Source organism: Mastigoproctus giganteus, chromosome 11 (genome assembly GCF_048544385.1).
Source record: "Mastigoproctus giganteus isolate SK-2022 chromosome 11, ASM4854438v1, whole genome shotgun sequence".
In the NCBI taxonomy this organism is placed as follows: domain Eukaryota; kingdom Metazoa; phylum Arthropoda; class Arachnida; order Uropygi; family Thelyphonidae; genus Mastigoproctus; species Mastigoproctus giganteus.
The window spans coordinates 90942488-90964854 of record NC_143585.1 but is presented as its reverse complement, the minus strand read 5'-3'; the positions used below and the strand labels follow the sequence as shown (position 1 = coordinate 90964854).

Below are 22367 nucleotides of genomic sequence, written 5' to 3'. Positions count from 1 at the left end.
AGGCCTTCAGACCTGTATGCAGTACTCAAGGTGTGGCCTGACCATTGCCTTATACAGAGGGACAATCACCTCCTTTTCCCTGCTAGCAAAATTTCTATATATCATTGACAAAACCCCATAACCTGCCCTGGCAGCCTGTCTGCATTGCTCAGAAAACTTCATATCTGCCTGCACAATTACTCCCAGGTCTTTTTTATTTTCTACCACCTTAAGTGTAGTACCACACAGTTGGTATGTTTCTCTGGGGTTACTTCTACCCATATGCAGTACTTTGCATTTGTCAAGGTTAAACTTCAGTTGCCACTTCTTAGCCCATCTGCCCAAATTATCTAGATCCTGTTGCAGTAGCACACTGCCAATACTGTCATTAACAATCCTGCCAACCTTTGTATCATCTGCAAAGTTCGACACTAAGCTTGATATACCTTCATCAATATCACTGATAAATATACAAAATAACAGAGGACCCAACACCGAACCCTGTGGGTCTCCAGTAATAACATTAGTCAACGAAGAGCAGCACCCATTAATTACCACCCTCTGTCTCCTCCCATTCAACCATCCTTTTATCCATTGTAGCAACTTACCTTTAATACCATTCTGCTCCAATTTGTACAATAGTCTTCCATGTGCAACGGTGTCAAAAGCTTTCCTGAAATCCAAATATATGATATCAAAATTATTTTTTGCATCCAGTTCCTTTGTAACCACATCATAATATCCTATCAAATTTGTCAGACAAGACTTTCCCTTAACAAACCCATGCTGTGTTTGAATTATTGCTGCAGTCTTGTCTAGATGATCCTGCAATGCATCTTTAACCAGTGACTCCATTATTTTACCCGGAACAGAATTTAAACTAACTGGTCTGTAATTACTCGTGTCACCCTTCGATCCCCCTTTGTGAATTGGGGATACATTTGCACATCTCCAGTCCGTTGGGACCTTCCCTGAGTCTAAGGATGCTCTCATAATTATGGCTAAGGGTTTGCTTAGTTGCTTTGCCGCCTCCTTTAATATAACTGGATAGATTCCATCCACCCCAGGTGCCTTTCTTATGTTTAACTTCAACAATTTCTTCTCCACTTTGCTCTCAGTTATTACAAAATCATTAAGCACCCTGCTACAATTTGATAACCGTCTGCCATTTTTAAACCTTAATAACTCCTCATGTGTGAATGTAGATGCAAAATACTCATTCAGTTTGTTTGCTATCTGAGCAGGATCATCAACAGTTGAACCATAAAGTGGACCAATCAGATTCATCCCCTTCCTTTTAGCGTTTATATAAGTAAAGAAATCCTTGCTGTTTTTCTTAGCATCTTTTGCCAAAGATTTCTCGCATTCTGCCTTCACCTGCCTAACCTCCTTTGTGACCTGATTACAGACTAGCTTATATCTGCCATAGGCTTCTGAGTCGCTTGATAATTTTTATGCATCCTATGCATTTTTCTTCTCTGTCACGAGTCTCATTAGTTCATTTGATAACCATTTAGGCCTAAACCTTAAACAATATTTCTTAATAGGTATGAAACTTTTAGTAGCATCCACGATTAATTCGTTGAATGCTTCCCACTTAGAATTTACTGTTGGTAACATCGGGAACACTAGAAGTATACTGAGTTATACTGGGAGTTATACTGAGTATACTGAAGTATACTGGGAGCTAAATGATTTTGTGATAACTGATAATAAAAGTGGAATAGACATCGTTGAAGTTAAAAGTAAATAGGGTACAAGACTAATGGAATCTATCCAATTAAATGAACAGAAACAGCAAAAGAGTTAAGCAAACCCTTAACCATAATTAGGAGAGCATCCTTGGATAGTTGGAGGTCTGTACACATTGCATATATACAAACATCTCTCCTATTCATAAAGGAGGATCAAAGGTAGGGTGAGTAATTACAGCCCTGTAAGCTCCATTTTCCCAGAACTTTTACTCCAGGAAAAATGGAGTCAGCAGTTAAACGAAAGTACTGCAGGACCATCTAGACAGAAATGTAGTTATATGGAAATTACAGCATGCATATGTTAAGGGAAGATCTTATTTGAACAATTCAATTAACTATGGTGCAGTAACAAAAGAACTGGAGGGAAAAAATAATTTTGACATCATATATTAGATTTCAGTACAGCTTTTGATACTGTTTCATATGGAAAGACTGCTGCAGAATATCAAGAAGTATGGCAGTGGCAGTAATTTACTGCTACAGATAAAGGGATAGTCAAGTAACAGAAGTCAGAGGGTGGTTATAAATGGGTACTGCTCTTCTTGGGCTAATGTTATTAGTAGAGTTCTTTAAGATTAAGTGTTTAGCCTCTAGCTGTTTTCAATAATGAATGAATTTATTAATGATTTGATGAAACTATCAAGCTTATTGTTTACGTTTTCAAATTATATAAAGGCTGGCAGAGTATTTAATAACAGAAATCAAGGCAGACCACTGCAACAAGGTCTAGAAAAATTAGGCAGATGAGCTGAGAAGTTGTCACTTCTCAGCTCATCTGCACACAGAGTAGTAGAAAAGTGAGGTTTAATACCGGTAAATGTAAAGTACTGCAAAAGGATGGCAGTAATCCCAGAATAATACCAGAATAATGCCATTTGGGTAGTGCTGGACTCAAGCTAATGGAGAACAAAAGAGATCTTGGGATAATTGTAAAATCCAACATGAAGTTCTTTGAGCAGTGCAGACAGGCTGCTAGAGTAGCTCATGAGGTTCTGTTAATGATAGGCAGTAATTTTGACAGCAAAGAAATGCTGGTTATCCTGTTGTAAAAATCATAGACTTGTCTGCATCTTGAGTACTGCATAACAAGTCTGGAAGGATGTGGATCTGTTGGAATGAAAAGAAGAAGACCAACAAGCTTAGAAAGGGCACAAAAGAATCTGCAAGATGATCTGACTATAATGTTTAAAGCTTTGAAAAGGATGGTTGTAGGTTAGATGTGTCAAATTTTGCTTTCAGCCAGAGAGTAATTTATAGACAGAACAAACTTTTATCTGTTATTGAAAAGCATAGTTTTAATAAATTACTAGATGGACAAATTATGTAGTTTTTTTTTTGGCTGTATAAGTTATTATATATTATTTGCTACCCCTAATACCAACTTGACTGCATTGCTTATTTACCAGAAAAAAGTAAAGGTGGCAATAGTGCTTATTTATCAATAAAATAACCAGAAAATAAAGTGCTATACAGACAAATATAGTGAGCAAACCAGAATGTGTTAATTATCAAAATTTAATTTTCATGAATTAACAATCTTCAGATAAAGGAACCACTAGGGAAATAAAGGAACCACTAGGTTCCTAGTGGTTCCTTTATCAGTGATCATAATTTATTGATCTGGGATATACTTAAGCATATCACTGCTGTCAAAAGTGAAAGAAAAGGCTATCAAATTGTTTTCAATGGGATAAAATGAAGATGTTACCAACAGCAACTTCTAAGTGGAAAACATTCGGGGAAATAATTAGCATTAGCATTAGTAGAGGCATATGATGCAAGAAAGCAAGCTTATGCAGCATCAGCCAAAAAAATAAAATAAAATAAATAAATAAAACCGCTCCCATTTCACCCCTCCGTTCATTCCAAGTACCTGTCCAGCTCAGCCTTAAATTTATTTAGGCTATCAACTTCCACAACAAAGGATGGCTAACTTCCACACATCTATCCTACATCTGTCTTTCCTCAATTTGAATTTATGCCCTCTCAGATGATTATTCTGAGCAAGAGGAAGAATTCCATCAGCATTGAGCAGGCTCAAACCATTCAAGGCTTTATACACCTCAATCAGATCACCTCGCAGATCCCTAGTCTCCAGACACTGTAATTTGCAAAATTTAAGCCTTTCTTCGTAAGAGCAACTCTTTGTTCCATTCACTAATCTTATTGCCCTTCTAGCTACTAAGCATTTTATACAAACTAAGAGATATTTTTCAAGGATTAGACCTAAATGGATGTCAGATGAACTTATGAGACTAATGGTAGAGAAGAAAGATGCATGAGATGATTACAAGTGTAGTGTTTAAAAATTGAATTTATAATAAAAAATGTAAATGTTATGTATTCACTTACATTGTAAATGAATACACAACTTACTTAGACTGGAATTATGTTTTATGTTTTATTTTTAATAAAATACTTTTTAATTAATTATTTCATTATAGCATTGTATGATCATTATCAGGAAAAAAATATTAAAATAAATTCAGCATAAAAGTTCTAATATATGCCACACTTTAGTTTCTAATAGTTTTGAACAACCTGTTATACCATTTATATTAAGAAAATTAAAAGAAAATGAAAATATCGCCATGATGAATAAATGTGGTGTTTTCTTACATAGTTTAGAGTAATAATAACTAGGAAAAAATTAATAATGCAAAAAGTTTACAGAAAGCTACATTATTTATAGTTTTCTAATATTGGGGTATTATTATCCACACGGAAGCAGATCTAGACTATTTTTATAGGTAGTGGTATAATAGTAATGATATATGGGTTAGCAGTAACTGAATGTTAAGCCTGAATTTAGCTAAAATTTTTAAATAGTGATATGCAATACAATCATTTGCCATATGTTTATCATTTGCCACAATATGTACACCAATAATTAAAACCATTTACCCAATGACTTCAATTATAAAACACAGTATTTTCTTGTTCTTGGGTGTGATATCCCACCTCCCATCCTAATCTGCCACTAGCACACTGTGTTAAAATTTGTGTTACAAGAATGCATATAATATACCTTTATAAGCATTTGTGTATCTTACAACACAGTGCATAACTTCATTTATATTAAAATTAGGCAATTATTTTACTAAAGCGCATTTAGGGCTAGAGCCTCAAGCTGGGAACAAATTTGGACTATGTATATATAAAGTGCTTTAGCATCATAATACACAGCCATTTCTGAATAAACAGAAAATTTTTAAGGCGGCATCGTTTTAGGTTATATCTCATATTGTGAATAACTTCACAACAAGTTGCCATGATATTGCACTACTTCGAATAAGTAACGCTTCACCTAAGGAGAAGACTAATGTTACTTATTCTCAGATAGGTACCACCACCCAGACGGCACCGTTTCAGGGCTATTTTGTATATGTGTGGGATAATAACTCTACTATCCACTTGTCCCTATTAGACTTAGAAAAGCAAAAAGGTAGAGGGAAAGTAATAGTAGGAGTGGAAGAGGAAAAGAAACAGTGTAGAAGAATGAAAGGGACAGTAACTCCTTCAACTCACACCACTCAAAAACTCATAAACTCCTCAAATAGGCAACGCTTCCCCAGTGGAAAAGGCTGTTGTTACCTATTCTTGGAAACTCCGGACATCATCAGGCTCCCCCTAGTACCGTTTCAGGGCTATTTGGCCCTTCTTCGGTGAGTGGGTAGGTACCCAACTGATGCAATGATGGCAAAAACAGTTATGAAGTATAACTCCACAATATGAGATATGCCTGATGGTGTATGATGTATTTAGACTAAGGTGCATTTAGGGCTAGAGCCTCAAGCTGCGAACAAATTTGGACTATGTATACATAAAGTGCTTTAGCATCATAATACACAGCCATTTCTGAATAAACAGAAAATTTTTAAGGCGACATCGTTTTAGGTTATATCTCATATTCACCTAATTATAACCTAATTAGGTTATTCACCTAGATATAACCTAAAACGATGCCGCCTTAAAATTTTTCTGTTTATTCAGAAATGGCTGTGTATTATGATGCTAAAGCACTTTATGTATACATAGTCCAAATTTGTTCGCAGCTTGAGGCTCTAGCCCTAAATGCGCCTTAGTCTAAATACATCATACACCATCAGGCATCTCTCATATTGTGGAGTTATACTTCATAACTGTTTTTGCCATCATTGCATCACTTGGGTACCTACCCACTCACCAAAGAAGGGCCAAATAGCCCTGAAACGGTGCCGCCAGGGGGAGCCTGATGATGTCTGGAGTTTCCAAGAATAGGTAACAACAGCCTTCTCCACTGGGGAAGCGTTGCCTATTCGAGGAGTTTATGAGTTTTTGAGTGGTGTGTTGAAGGAGTTACTGTCCCTTTCATTCTTCTACACCGTTTCTTTTCCTCTTCCACTCCTACTATAACTTTCCCTCTACTTTTTGCTTTTCTAAGTCTAATAGGGACAAGTGGATATTCGAGTAGATATTCACATACATACATAAATAGCCCTGAAACGGTGCCGTCTGGGTGGTGGTACCTATCTGAGAATAAGTAACATTAGTCTTCTCCTTAGGTGAAGCGTTACTTATTCGAAGTAGTGCAATATCATGGCAACTCGTTGTGAAGGTATTCACAATATGAGATATAACCTAAAACGATGCCGCCTTAAAATTTTTCTGTTTATTCAGAAATGGCTGTGTATTATGATGCTAAAGCACTTTATGTATACATAGTCCAAATTTGTTCGCAGCTTGAGGCTCTAGCCCTAAATGCGCCTTAGTATAAATACATCATACACCATCAGGCATCTCTCATATTGTGGAGTTATACTTCATAACTGTTTTTGCCATCATTGCATCACTTGGGTACCTACCCACTCACCAAAGAAGGGCCAAATAGCCCTGAAACGGTGCCGCCAGGGGGAGCCTGATGATGTCTGGAGTTTCCAAGAATAGGTAACAACAGCCTTCTCCACTGGGGAAGCGTTGCCTATTCGAGGAGTTTATGAGTTTTTGAGTGGTGTGAGTTGAAGGAGTTACTGTCCCTTTCATTCTTCTACACCGTTTCTTTTCCTCTTCCACTCCTACTATAACTTTCCCTCTACTTTTTGCTTTTCTAAGTCTAATAGGGACAAGTGGATATTCGAGTAGATATTCACATACATACATAAATAGCCCTGAAACGGTGCCGTCTGGGTGGTGGTACCTATCTGAGAATAAGTAACATTAGTCTTCTCCTTAGGTGAAGCGTTACTTATTCGAAGTAGTGCAATATCATGGCAACTCGTTGTGAAGGTATTCACAATATGAGATATAACCTAAAACGATGCCGCCTTAAAAATTTTCTGTTTATTCAGAAATGGCTGTGTATTATGATGCTAAAGCACTTTATATATACATAGTGCAATTATTTTACTTAATTACATATTATACAACTTCCAAGAACTTCACCAATTTCATTTCATTTTATGAAAGTAATCACAGATTTATAGGCACTAAATATTTAGATTAGCGTCAACACTTTTTTTTTTCCAATATGAATGTAATTGCTGAAACTACAGCAAGTGTTTTGTATTTACTAGGAAATCAATGTTGCCTGTGTGCAAACAAAAAAAAAAAAAGAATTAATGAACAATTGAATTAAAAAAGTAAAAATTAAAAGCATAGAAGAACTTTTATCTGTTGTTTTATCCACTCTTACTACAAGAAAGAAAGAAAGAATATCCACTTTCACTACAAGAAAGAAAGAAAGTTTTTTGACCAGGAAATGGTGGTTTCCTAGCAAACAAAAACACTTGCTCTAGTTTCAGCAACATATTCATGGGAGAAACAAGTGATGAAGTTAATCTAAATATTCTGTGATAATTCCATGTATGTTTCTTCTTTTACTTAGTAATTAATTGTAGATACTTACCCAGAATCTCTACGTGGTAAAGGCAGTGGCTGACCGGCATGCTCACCAGCTCCTTCAATACTGTCCAACCAGTGTGATTGTCTACATAAACAATAAAAAATGTGATAAGTTTGAAAACAATATTTACAATACAATAATATGATATTTTGTTAATTTTTAAAGTGAACATTTTGAAAATTAAGCATTAGGACTCATCGGTCAAGTTCCTTTTTAAAGCTAAAAGTGTAATTATAAAGAAAATTCCATTTGTGATATTTAATCTAAAATAAGCCCTTGTCATTTCATTTCTAATGATCTCAATTTCTTTTTAAAACAACTGTTTTTCAAAAATAATTAAGTCTAAATATTTAATTACTTTAATGGTCCTATTAAAATATCTAAATAGCCAAAGTTGTGTATAGAGTTTCAAGACCTTAAAAGTTATGAACTCACGCTTCTTGGTGGTGCATTACAATTTACTTCAGTGATTTTTGGCTGCTGTAAAGGGATAAGTATTTTTAATTTTTACCCTTTTCTTTGTTAATTAACATACTACATTGTGTTTTACAAAGATTAGTGTTCGTTAGCTTCTTATGAAATTATGTGATTTTTGGAAGTTACGACTCCCTGTGTTGGCACCAATATTTTTGAACTAGCCGCCATATTGTAGTCGATAAGAAATAGCAGAACGTATATCTCGAACTGATAGCATAAGGTATAAAGTAAAACTAGATATTGTAATACGAAGCACTCAATTAGAAATCTGTTAATCAATTAATCAAAAATATTATTAATCTTATTAAATTTCATTGTTAATTAAATTGTATTTAAACGGAAATCATGAACCAGACTAGAGCTGCGAAACGAAGATCACAGACTAACGAAAGTGCGTGCTGTGAGTTGGGGGAGAAAAAGTGCAAAATGTGAAATGTTTGCAGACCTTTCTAAAACAGGACATAATCTAGCCAAGGAGGATGCCTTTGTGTGTGCTAGATGTCTAGTGTCAAGAAATTAGGTGCCAACTCAGCATTCTGATGGGTGCTTATGAGGGCTTGAAGTGTAGGGTAAATGCTCTCAAAGAAATAATATGAGAGGCCCATCAAGTTCTCTGCTGCCCAGCTCAATGGCAGAGCTCACTCTTGTACATCAGACAACTCAGAGGAAATCTCCAAGGCAGAATATGCTGGTCCCAAAGAAACTAGTTATTGTTGGGAACTCTATTGTTAGGGAGATGGGGAATATACTATGCAAGAAGGATAGGTGGAACAGGACCAGGCAATGCTGCCAGGGACAAAAGTTGATGACGTGTTCAAATATCATCTTTTAAGGGCAAAAAAGGTGATATTGTTGTACACGTTGGAACTAATGACATTAAGACTAAGAGAGCTTCAGATTTACTCAACAAGTACAGGTCAATGTTGAAAAAAAGTCGTGAGTTAGGGCTGATTGTGAAAGTGCCTGCAATTCTGCCCAGACACGATAGGAGGGAGTATATGATGACAGCCTTGTTGATCAATTTGGGCCTGGAGAGATTGTGCAAGGCTCAAGGGGAAGAATTTTTTTCAGCCTGGTCTGTGCTTGTTGACAGGAGAGACTGCTTCTGCAGGGATGGGGTACACTTAAATAGAAAGGGTGCAAAAATATTTGTTGATGCTATCGAGGAAGTGTTAGGTGGGTCGGAAAACTGCTAGCTTGGGGGGGGGAATACACAGACTAAAAGGTTAAAAGTGGCCGCAGGCAGAGGCAAAAGTGATTCTTCCACTGCTTCTATTGGAATGAGCAGCAACATGGAAAGCAAGGCAATGGAGATTTCCAGGAGTCATAATGGAACAAATAAATAAATGGGCTGTGTTAGGGTAACTAAGAGTAGAATCAGGTGCATGTATACTTGCATATACACCAATGCTAGGACTACAGTTAATAAATTTGATGAGCTTGAAGTGCTAGTCAAGACATCAAAGGAAGATATTGTTGGGATATCAGAGAAGTGGTGTCACACAGATATAAGCAGTGCAAAATTGGAATTTGGCAAGTACAATGGGTACAGAAAGGATAGACAGGACAGGAAGGGAGGAGGGGTTAAGAAACACATAAAATCTAAGGAAGTGCATCCAATTGATGTTGGTGGGCAATGCAATGTTGAGTCTGTTTGGTGTGACATACCATTGGGAAAATAAAAATGAGGGTAGGTGTGCGTTATAGGCCTAATGAATCTGATGAGTATAATGAGCAATTGTGCAGAGAAATAGAGTGGGCCAGTAAATCAGAATGTCTTATAGTGGGGGATTTTAACCTTCCAGATATTGACTGGAACTTGTGGATTGGTCACTTGCACACTAGCAAGACTTTTGTGGATTTATTGTATGACTGATTTCTACATCAACATATTCGAGATGCAACCAGAGAAAGTAATACTCTTGATCTGATTATCAGCATGATTATTTATGCATTAAGAATTTGCAGATAAAGGAACCACTGGGTGACAGTGATCATGATGTACCGATGTACAAGGCTCAAGCTAATGGGAGAACTGAGGGGGCAGTTGCCCTCTGAATCACAGCCTTTTAAAATGCACTGCTTGCTTGATGTTTGTGGAGCAATCGGGTACGGGACACGATATTACCATGGGGATGTCTTTGTGTGTGCACGAAGTAAGAAGTGTAAGGAAATCAGGCGACAACTCAGCGTTGTTATGAGCCTATATGAGAGCTTGAAGGACAGGGTGGATGCCCTCGAAGGATCTAAATTGAGGGGCCCATCAAGTTCTCAGCTGCTAACATCAATGCCACAGCTTGCACTTGATCATCACGCAACACAGCGGCAACCCCCAAGGCAGAATGCACTGGTCCCACAGGAACTAGTAGTTGTTGGTGACTCTGTTGTCAGGGAAATGGGGAACATGGTATGTAAAAAGGATAGGTGGAACAGGACCAGGGTATGTCTGTGAATGGCAAAGGTTGATGACATTGTAGAGCAGATATCTTTTAAGGGCACAAAGGGTGATATTGTTGTACATGGCACAAATGATATTAAGAGAAGGAGACCGGCGGAATTACTTAACAAGCACAGGTCAATGTTGAAAAAAAGACGTGAGTTAGGGTTGAATTTGAAAGTGTCTGCAATTCTGCCCAGACACGATAGGTGAGGAGTATATGATGAGAGACTTGTCGATCAATTCAGCTCTGGAGAAGATTGTGCAAGGCTCAAGGAGTAGTATTTTTCTCAGCCTGGTGTGTGCTTGTTAATAGGAGAGACTGCTTTTACAGTGATGGGATACACTGAAATAGAAAGGGTGCAAGAATATTTGCTGATGCTATTGAGGCAGAGTTAAGTGGGTCAGAAAACTGCTAGCTTGGGGGATACACAGACTAATAGATTAACAGTAGCCACTGGCAGAAGTGAAAGTGATTCTTGCACTGCTTCTATTGAAATGCAATTGAGCAGCAGCCTGGAAAGCAAGGCAATGGGGATTTCCAGGACTACTGAGAGTCATAGTGGAGCAAGTAAATATATAGGCTGTGTTAGGGTAACTAAGAGTAGAAACAGTTGCATGTATACTTGCATGTACACCAATGCTATAAGTATAATTAATAAATTTGATTAGCTTGAAGTGCTAGTCAAGACATCAAAGGCAGATATTATTGGGATATCAGAGACTGCACTGCTTATGTCACACAGACATAAGCAGTGCAGAATTGGAATTTGGGGAGTAGAATGTGTATAGGAAGGATTGACAAGACAGGAAGGGATGAGGGGTTATGCTGTTAGTTAAGAAACACATAAAATCTAAGGAAGTGCATCTAATTGATGTCCGTGGACAATGCAATGTTGAGTCTGTTCAGTGTGACATAAGCACTGGGAAGGGAAAAATGAGAGTAGGTGTGTGTTATAGGCCTAATGAATCTGATGAATATAATGAGCAGTTGTGCAGAGAAATAGAACAGGCCAATAAATCAGAGTGTCTTATAATGGGGGATTTTAATTTCTCAGAGAGTGACTGGAATTTGTGAGTTGGTTGCTCACACACTAAAAAGTGTTTTGTGAATTTATTGGGTGATTGTTTTCTACAGCAGCATGTTCGGGGGGCTTCTACAGGGAGTAATACTCTTGATCTGATTATGACTAGTGATTCTTCATGCATTAAGAATCTGCAGATAGAGGAACTAGTAGGTGGCAGTGACCACAGTGTGCTGAAGTCGGATTTACTCAAAGAGATAACTACCATCAGCTGTAAAAGGGAAGGGTTTTGCTTTCGTAAAGGTGACTGTTGTGGTCCGAGACAGTATTTAAATTCTATACGGGGGGACCAACTGATGATGTTACCAACAGCAAATTCAAAATGGAAACATTCAAAGAAATAATCTTGGAAGCTACTAGAATATTCATACCAACTAAGAAATAGTGTTCAAGATTTAGGTCTAAATAGATGTCAGATGAACTAATTAGACATTAGCATTAGGAGAGGCATATAATGCAACAAAGCAAGCTTATGCAGCATCAGCCAAAGAAAAAAAAAAAAAAAAAAACGCTCCAATTTCACCCCTCTGTTCACTCCAAGTACCTGTCCAGTTCAGCCTTAAATTTATTTAGGCTACCAACTTCCACAACAAGGGATGGAAGTCTGTTCCACCAACCAACTACCCGCTAGATAAAGGCAAACCTCCACACATCTATCCTACATCTGTCTTTCCTCCATTTGAATTTATGCCCTCTCAGATGATTATTCTGAGCAAGAGGAAGAGTTCCATCAGCATTGAGCATGTTCAAACCATTCAAAGCTTTATACACCTCAATCAGATCACCTCACAGGTGCCTAGTCTCCAGATACTGTAATTTGCAAAATTTAAGCCTTTCTTCATAAGAGCAACACTTTGTTCCATTCACTAATCTTGTTGCCTTTCTCTGTACTCATTCCAATAGCTCTACATCCTTCTTAAATGAGGCTTCCAGACCTGTACACATTACTCAAGGTGTGGCCTGACCATTGCCTTATACAAGGGGATAATCACCACCTTATCCCTTCTAGAAAAATTCCTGTATATCATTGACAAGACACTATGAGCTACTCTTTGAGAGCGTCTGCACCACTCAGAAAACTTCATATCTGCCTACACAATTACCTCCACGTCCTTTTCGTTCTCTACCACTCTCAGTGTAGAAACTCAGAGTTGATACGTCACTCTGGGGTTGCTGCTTCACATTTATCATGATAAACTTCATTTGCCACCTCTCAGCCCATCTGCTCAACTTTTCTAGATCCTCTTGCAGCAGCATACTGTCATTAGTGTCCTTAATAACCTTGCCAACGTTCGTATTGTCTGCAATCATGGACATTAAGCTTGATATACCATCATCAATATCATTTATAAATACAGAAAACAACAATGGACCCAATACTGAACCTTGAGGGACTCCACTAATAACATTAGTCCACGATGAGCAGTGTCCATTGATTACCAATCTCTGTCTTCTCCCACTCAACCATCCCTTTATTCATAGCAGCAATTTGCCTCCAATGCCACACTGCTCCAATTTGTTCACCAGTCTTCCATGTGCAACAGTATCAAAAGCCTTTCTAAGATATATGATATTAAAGTTATTCCCTGCATCCAGTTCCTTTGTGAAAACATCATAGAATCCAATCAAATTGGTCAGGCAAGACTTACCCTTGAAAAACACATGCTGTGTCTGAGCTATAACTGAAGTCTTGTCTAGATGATCCTGCAGTGCTTCTTTAACCAGTGCCTCCATTAATTTTCCTGGAACAGAAGTAAATCTAACAGGTCTATAATTTCTTCTGTCGCCCTTTCATCCTCCTTTCTGAATTGGGGTCACATTTGCACATCTCCAGTTCATGGGTACCACCCCTTAATCGAGAGAAGCTCTCATAATTATGGCTAAGGATTTGCTTACTTTCTCTGCTGCCTCCTTTAATATAACTGGATAGATCCCATCCGCCCCGGGTGCCACATGTGGCAGAGAAGAAAAATGCATGGGATACATATAAATTAACAGGTGACACAAAAGCCTATGATAGATATCAGTTGGTCTGTAACCAAGTGAAAAAGTAGGTTAGGCATGCAAAGGCAGATTACGAGAAATCTTTGGCAAAGAATGCAAACAAAAACAGCAAAGAGTTCTTTACTTATGTAAACTCTAGAAGGAAGGGGAAGAATCAGATTGGTCCACCTGATATCAATGGTTCAACTGTTGATGATCCTGTTCAGGTAGCTAACAAACTGAATGAATATTTTGCATCTACATTCACACATGAGGTGTTATTCAGGGAGGGGAATGCCACAGGTGAGTTAAACTCTGGCAGCGAGATAGATGATTTTGTAATAACTGAGGGTAAAGTGGAGGAGAAATTGTTGAAGATAAACATAAGAAAGTCACCTGAGGTGGATGGAATCTATCCACTAATATTAAAGGAGGCAGCAAAGGAAGTAAGCAAACCATTAGCCATAATTATAAGAGCTTCCTTGGACTCAGGGGAGGTAACCATGGATTGGAAATGTGAAAATGTGACCCCAATTCAGAAAGGAGGATCAAAGGGAGACACAGGAAAGTACAGACTTGTTAGTTGAACTTCTGTTCCAAGGAAATTAGTGAAGGCATTGGTTAAAAAAGCATTGCAGGATCATCTAGACAAGACTTCAGTTATAGTTCGGACACAGCATGGGTTTGTTAAGGGAAAGTCTTGTCTGACCAATTTGATTGAATATTATGATGTAGTCACAAAGGAACTGGATGCAAAGAATAATTTTGATATCATATATTTGGATCATAGAAAGGCTTTTGATACTGTTGCACATGAAAGGCTGCTGCACAAATTGGAGCAGTGTGTCATTGGAGGCAAATTGCTGCTATGGATAAAGGGATGATTGAGTGGGAGAAGGTAGAGAGTGGTAATAAATGGACACTGCTCTTTGTGGACTAATGTTATTAGTGGAGTCCTCCAGGGGTTCAGTGTTGAGTCCATTGTTGTTTTCTGTATTCATTAATGATATTGATGATGGTATATCAGGCTTAATGTCCAAATTTGCAGACAATACGAAGGTTGGCAGGGTTGTTAATGACACTGATGACAGTATGCTGCTGCAACAGGATCTAGAAAAGTAGAGTAGATGGGCTGAAGTGTAATATTGTCAAATGTAAAGTACCGCTTATAGGAAGCAGTAACCCCAGAGTAACATATCAACTGTGTGGTACTACACTGACAGTGGTAGAGAATGAAAAGGACCTCGGGGGTAACTGTGCAGGCAGATATGAAGTTCTCTGACCAGTGCAGACGACCTGCAAGAGTAGCTCATGGTGTCTTGTCTATGATATACAGGAATATTTCTAGCAGGGATAAGGTGATTATCTCCTTGTATAAGGCAATGGTCAGACCAAACCTTGAGTACTGTATGCAGGTCTGGAGGCCTCATTTTAAGAAGGATGTAGAACTGTTGGAACGAGTACAGAGAAGGGCAACAAGATTAGTGAATGGAACGAAGGGGTGCTCTTACAAATCAAGGCTTAAGTTTTGCATATTACTAGGCACCTGCGAGTTGATCTGATTGAGGTGTATAAAGCCTTGAATGGTTTGAGCATGTTAAATGCTGATGGGATCCTTCCTCTTGCTCAGAATAATCACCTGAGAGGGCATAAATTCAAATTTAGGAAAGACCGTTGTAGGATACAGTTGTAGCGGCAACCCCCAAGGCAGAATGCGCTGGTCCCACAGGAAATAGTAGTTGTTGGTGACTCTATTGTCAGGGAAACAGGGAACATGCTTTGTAAAAAGCATAGGTGGAACAGGACCAGGGTATGTCTGCCAGGGGCAAAGGTTGATGACATTGTAGAGTGGATATCATCTTTTAAGGGCACAAAAGGTGATATTGTTGTACACCTTGGCACTAATGATATTAAGAGTAGGGGACCGGCGGAATTACTTAACGGTACAGGTTACTGTTGAAAAATAGCCGTGAATTAGGGTTGAATTTGAAAGTGTCTGAAATTCTGCCCAGACACGATAGGAGGGAGAATATGATGAAAGCCTTGGCGATCAATTCGGCCCTGGAAAGATTGTGCAAGGCTCAAGGGGTAGAATTTTTTTCAGCCTGGTCTGTACTTGTTAACAGGAGAGACTGCTTCTACAGGGATGGGATACGCTTAAATAGAAAGGGTGCAAGAATATTTGCTGATGCTATCGAGGCAGTGTTAGGTGGGTCAGAAAACTGCTTCCTTGGAGGGGATATAAGGCCTAATAGATTAACAATAGCCACTGGCAGAGGTGAAAGTGATTCTTGCACTGCTTCTATTGGAATGAGCAGCAGCCTGGAAAACAATATGCAGGATATTTGAGAGATTGCTGGGAGTCATTGCGGTACAAGAAAAAACATGGGTTGTGTTAGGGTAGCTAAGTATAGGAACAGGTGCATGTATACTAGTGTGTACACCAATGCTAGGAGTTTGGTAAATAAATTTGATGAATTTGAGCTATTGCTCAAAACATCAAAGGCAGATATTGTTGAGATATCAGAGACGTGGTGACACGCCGATATAAGGAATGCATAATTGTAATTTGGGGAGTACAATGTGTACAGAAAGGATAGACAGGATAGGAAGGGAGGAGGGGTTATGCTATTAGTTAAAAAACACATAAAATCCAAGGAAGTGAAGCCAGTTGACATTACTGGCCAGTGCAGTGTCGAGTCAGTTTGGTGTGACATAAGCATTGGGAGATCAAAATTGAGAGTAGGAGTGTGCTATAGGCCTAATGATTCTGATGAGTATTATAAGAAACTGTACAGGGAATTAGAGTGGGCCAGTAAATCAGAGAGTCTTATAAAGGGGGATTTTAATTTCCCAGATATTGATTGGAATTTGTGTGTTGGTCACTCACACACTAACAAGGTTTTTGTGGATTTATTGGATGATTGTTTTCTACATCAGCATGTTCAGGAGGCAACTAGAGGGAGTAATACTCTTGATCTGATTATCAGTAGTGATTCTTCATGCATTAAGAATCTGCAGATAAAGGAACCACTAGGTGGCAGTGATCACAGTGTGCTGAAGTGGGATTTACTCAAAGAGGTAACTACCATCAGGGGTAAAGGGAAGGGTTTTGTTTCGTAAAGGCGACAATGATGGTCTGAGACACTATTTAAATTCTATACAGTGGGACCAACTTATGATGTTACCAACAGCAAATTCAAAATGGGAAGCATTCAAAGAACTTATCTTGGAAGCTTTACATACCAACTTTACATACCAACTAAGGCTTTACATACCAACTAAAAAATATTGTTCAAGGTTTAGGCCTAAATGGATGTCAGATGAACTAATGAGACATATGGCATAGAAGAAAATTGCATAGGATACATATAAATTAATGGGTGACATGGAAGCCTATGATAGATATAAGCTGGTCTGTAACCAAGTCACAAAGGAGATTAGGCAGGCAAAGGCAGATTATGATAAATCCTTGGCAAAGGATGCAAAGAAAAACAGAAAAGAGTTCTTTACCTATGTAAACTCTAGAAGGAAAGGGATGAATCAGATTGGTCCACTGGATATTGATGGTTCAACAGTTGAGAATCCTGCTCAGGTGGCTAACAAACTAAATGAATATTTTGCATCTACATTCACACATGAGGAGTTATTCAGGAAGGGGAATGCCAGAGGTGAAGTAAACTCTGCAGTGAGCTAAATGATTTTGTAATAACTGAGAGGAAAGTGGAGGAGAAATTGTTAAGGATAAACAGAAAAAAGGCACCTGGGGTGGATGGGATCTATCCAGTTATATTAAAGGAGGCAGCAAGGGAAGTAAGCAAACCCTTAGTCATAATTATGAGTGCTTCTTTGGCCTCAAGGGAGGTACCCATAGACTGGAGATGTGCAAATGTGACCCCAATTCACAAAGGAGGATCAAAGGCTGACACAATTAATTATAGACCTGTGAGATTAACTTCTGTTCCAGGAAAATTAATGGAGGCACTGATTAAAGAAGCACTGCAGGATCATCTAGACAAGAATTCAGTTATAGCATGGTTTTGTTAAGGGGAAGTCTTGCCTGACCAATTTGATTGGATACTATGATGCAGTCACAAAAGAGCTGGATGCAGGGAATAACTTTGATATTATATACTTGGATCTTAGAAAGGCTTTTGATACTGTTGCACATGGAAGACTGCTGCACAAATTGGAGCAGTGTGGCATTGGAGGCAGATTTCTGGTATGGATAAATGGGTAGTTGAGGGGAAGAAGACAGAGAGTGGTAATCAATGGACTCTGCTCATTGTGGACTAATGTTATTAGTGGAGTCCCTCAGGGTTCAGTGTTGGGTCCATTATTGTTTTCTGTATTTATAAATGATATTGATGATGGTATATCAAGCTTAATGTCCAAGTTTGCAGACGATACAAAGGTTGGCAGGGTTTTTAAGGACACTATTGATGCTATGCTGCTGCAACAGGATCTGGAAGGTTGAGCAGATGGGCTGAGAGGTGGCAAATGAAGTTTAACATTGACAAATGTAAAGTACTACATATGGGAAACAGTAACACCACAGCAACGTATCAAATCTGTGGTACTACACTGACAGTGGTAGAGAATGAAAAGGACCTGGGGGTAATTGTGCAGGCAGATATGAAATTCTCTGAGCAGTGCAGGCGGGCTGCAAGAGTAGCTCATGGTGTCTTGTCAATGATATAAAGGAATTTTTCTAGCACGTATAAGGAGGTGATTATTTCCTTGTATAAGGCAATGGTCAGGCCACACCTTGAGTACTGTGTACAGATCTGGAGGCCTCATTTCAAGAAGGATGTAGAGCTGCTGGAACAAGTACAGAGAAGGGCAACAAGATTAGTGAATGGAACAAAGGGTTGCTCTTACGTAGAAAGGCTTAAGTTTTGCAAATTACAGTGTCTGGAGACTAGGCACCGGCGAGGTGATCTGATAGAGGTGTATAAAGCCTTGAATGGTTTGAGCATGCTCAATGCCGATCGAATCTTCCTCTTGCTCAGAATAATTACCTGAGAGGGCATAAATTCAAATTGAGGAAAGACAGATGTAGGATAGATGTGAGGAAATTTGCCTTTAGCCAGCGGGTAGTTGGTTGGTGGAGCAGACTTCCATCCCTTGTTGTGGAAGTTGATAGCCTAAATAAATTTAAGGCTCAGCTGGACAGGTATTTCGAATGAACAGAGGGGTGAAATGGGAGTGTTTTTTTTTTTTTTTTTGGCTGATGCTGCATAAGCTTGCTTTTATGCATCATATGCTTCTACTAATGCTAATGCCAATGATAGACGTGCGGAAGTTTCTCTTTAGCCAGCGGGTGGTTGATTGCTGGAACAAACTTCCATCTGTTATTGTAGAAGTGATAGCTTACACAGATTCAAGGCAGAACTGGACAAATATTTTTGGTGTGAGTGAATGGGTGAAATGACAAGGGGGTGTGTGTTTTTTTTTTTTTGCCTGATGCTATTTAAGCTCGCTTTCTTGCATCATGTGCCCTTGCTAATGCTAATACATCCTTGGAGTCCCTTGTTTCCTGCTGTACATTATCTACCTTTCGACTGTCACTTCTAGGCTTTGGTAAATTCAATAAAGGTTATCTATTTATTTATTTATATTTTATAGTAATTTATTTTAAAATATCAATCAGTCTTGTGCTATAATGGAGCGTTTGAAATTCATACTTTATTGTTGTTCAAGGGGAAGTCTGTATGCTATTCCCTTCACTGCCATAAAGCCAGGGATTGTACCATATCACACCATTCCACATGGCATGCATATTGTCCAATATAATCCATAAACCCTCACAAAAAATGCAGTCCATTATTAACTGTGCTGCCTTAAGCAGTTACAATAAAATTTTAAAGCACATAGATAAAAAAGACATTTATTTATTCATATGGTTTACCTTAATAATGAAACCAATGGTAGAGAAGAACTAGTGGTATTGTAACTTCTTCTTTCAGTCACATAGTTCCCTGAGGAGCTGTTGTGGCCACTAACAAATTCCTCCCACTACATCGATTAAGTGCTATACGAGCGGCATCACCAAATGTTATGCCCAGAAGTTCATTGATCCCATCCTTTCACCTAGTTGCAGGTCTTCCTTTAACAGCAGTTTTTGGAATTTGTTTTGTTATGGTCTTTATGGCATCATATAATGTGGTGATATGCCATTGCCTACCACATGGCCGGTTTTAAAAGGAGCCAGCTTTAATCATAGGAAAGAGTCCTCGTGCATCCCATGAGATGCTCTTGAAGAGGAAAGGTGACTACAGCAGAGCCCCACTTAGTGCAGAAGGCTGATTTACAACTGGTTTACACCTGGTTAGACATCATAAATCTGAGTTAGGAGGGTGGGGTCAAAGAGACCTAAACAATATTTCTGGAATTTGTGCTCTTCATCTACTAAGTCCATGCAGCTGAAATGGATTTTTTTTAAAAAATATTTTCTTTGATTTCTCCACTGAAAATTCCAGAAATCTCTGTTAATTATCACACAATTAGGAAAAATTCATTAATTAAGTTAAGCTTAATTATATGCACATGCTGATTGGCATCTGTTCACTTAAAGTCATCGATAGCAAGCTAGGTTTATTGCCACACACTTTCCTTTAATCAGTAACTTTCTCTGGCTTTGTGACATTGAAGCATCATCTAGAATTGAACTGTTGATGCATGTGCTTCACGTTTCATGTAGCAGGCACTCCTGTTACTGACAGGCTGGCATCCAATTCTAGAGGTTCACTGAAGCGTGGGTTTTTCAACTTGCATTTTGCTTGCTGATAGGTCTAAAGGGAGTTTTAATTTCAAAAATTAATTTAAAATATAGGTTTTTTATATAAAAAATAGATTTTTCACAGTTATATTCAGTAATTATCAAAAATAAAGATGGCAACAAAAAAAGTGAACAGTTTTGAATTATTTTTTTCTGATTTTTCAAATGTAGGTGTGCAGGGTCTAAGCGACCCGGTCTGGAACCTTTTTGCGCCTAATGGGTTAAAGATATCATACTTCAAAATTCAATCTGCTCCACAAATATTGATTAACCTAAACAATTTTGGATCAGCAGTCATGCCTTCTACATATACATCTTCTAACTTCATCCATAGTCATATCATTCCTGTTTAAACATCCTCCACATGCAGAATGAAAGTAAGCAAGTTCAAAAAGTAATTGATGAAAGAAAAAGCTGCATTGTCAATGTCACTGATTCTGGCAATTTGTACATTTTTTAGCATTTCACTTTCAATGAAAACTTATTCACACGGTAGTCAAAGTAACACCTAGGAAGCTAGGAAGCTCTACTTGATGAAAAGAAAACTGTTTTCTCTTTTTCTTGAACTCAGTTTGTCAAGACTATCTACCAAATAACTGGATTTTTTTTTAGTTTTGAATGAAGAGATAATGTACTTCAAAGCAATGGACTACTTTTAGTCACACTGTCTTTGCAAATTTTGAGAATACTCTTGGCAGTTCCACTAGATATCTTGAACTGTGAATCTATGGAGAAGCTGTCTGAGTAAACAGCATGTTGCATGCAGGTAAGACTGAACTGGAAGCCAAACACTGTTCTGCATGGTAAAAAAAAAATATTAAAATAAAGGTTAACTGCTCAATAAGCTTAAAAATTTAGGTTAATTTGAAACTAATATGCAACAAAATTTTAAAATAATAATAACAAAATTCAATGCAACAAAATTTTAAAATAATAATAACAAAATTCAATGCAACAATATATAAAAATAACAATAAATTTTAATGCAAAAATTTAAAAGTAACATGAATTTAGGGGTAAACTACCCATAAATTATGATCTTTCCTTTGAAGAAAATGGGGGGGGGGGGGGTTTAGTCCAAAACAAAAAAAGCTTGTAAACAGTAGTTTCAATATAGTGTAAATTTTTGCAATACACTGTATTGAAATCAGAAGAAATGTTCTGGAAGACACAGAGGAGATAATAATGTGTCAACAATGATTGCTGACCCGTTATTATCTCCTCTGCAGCTAGCACTCACTTTCAATGGTTGTTTTTTTTTTTTTTTGTAAAAATTAAGATACCAAACAAAGTTTATTTTTTGTAACGAGCTATTTTTGTCCTAACATTCCAATCATAGTTTCCATTAAGAGGGTATTATCAGGGGAATTATTGCAGTACAGACTGTCACACAATCTATACTGCAATATCTTTTTCCAATGCCACAGCTACTCGGTTCAAGGCCTATGGACAGGGTTTAGGAGATTACTGAGATGCTAATGTCATTTGGTTTTTTATCATTCGCCAGTCTTGTAGTAGAGGAAAATTCTTTCTTTATATAATTTCTATCATGTGTTGTTTGATTTTTGTTATCTTATTTTTTAAAATTCACAGTTCAAAAGCACTAGCTGCAGAGAAGTCAATGTCATAATAAGCATTGTGAACTTTCCTAAGTGCCTTCCAAAATATACCTTCTGATTTCAATGCAGTGTAGTATAAAATATGTACATTTATAATTCCTTGTACATTCACTATCCGTGTACATATACACACACAAATGGGCTAAGGTATTATGACCACTGATCTAATAGCATGTTGGGCTGCCTTTTGCCATGATAACCACTTGCACTACCAGACAGCATCAAATCTACAAGACTGTGGAAAGTATCTTCAGATATCTGGACCAGCTGGACAGAAGGGCATCCCTAAGTTCGGCAACAGAGCAAGGCAGTGGCATGGACTGGTGAATGCTGCATTCCATCAAATCCCATAAATATTCAATGAGATTGCT

At 38.0% G+C, this 22367-nt stretch overlaps 1 protein-coding gene across 1 annotated transcript in view; it reads right to left on the bottom strand.

The window, feature by feature from the left end:
- LOC150078251 (sperm flagella and cilia-associated protein 1-like) overlaps positions 1–22367 on the bottom strand; it is a 134682-nt gene that overhangs the window by 43273 nt on the left and 69042 nt on the right. Inside the window, exon 5 of the mRNA XM_090384513.1 lies at positions 7618–7698. Within this exon, the coding sequence (XP_090240639.1) occupies positions 7618–7698 (81 nt within the window). The remainder of the gene's footprint in view (positions 1–7617; positions 7699–22367) is intronic.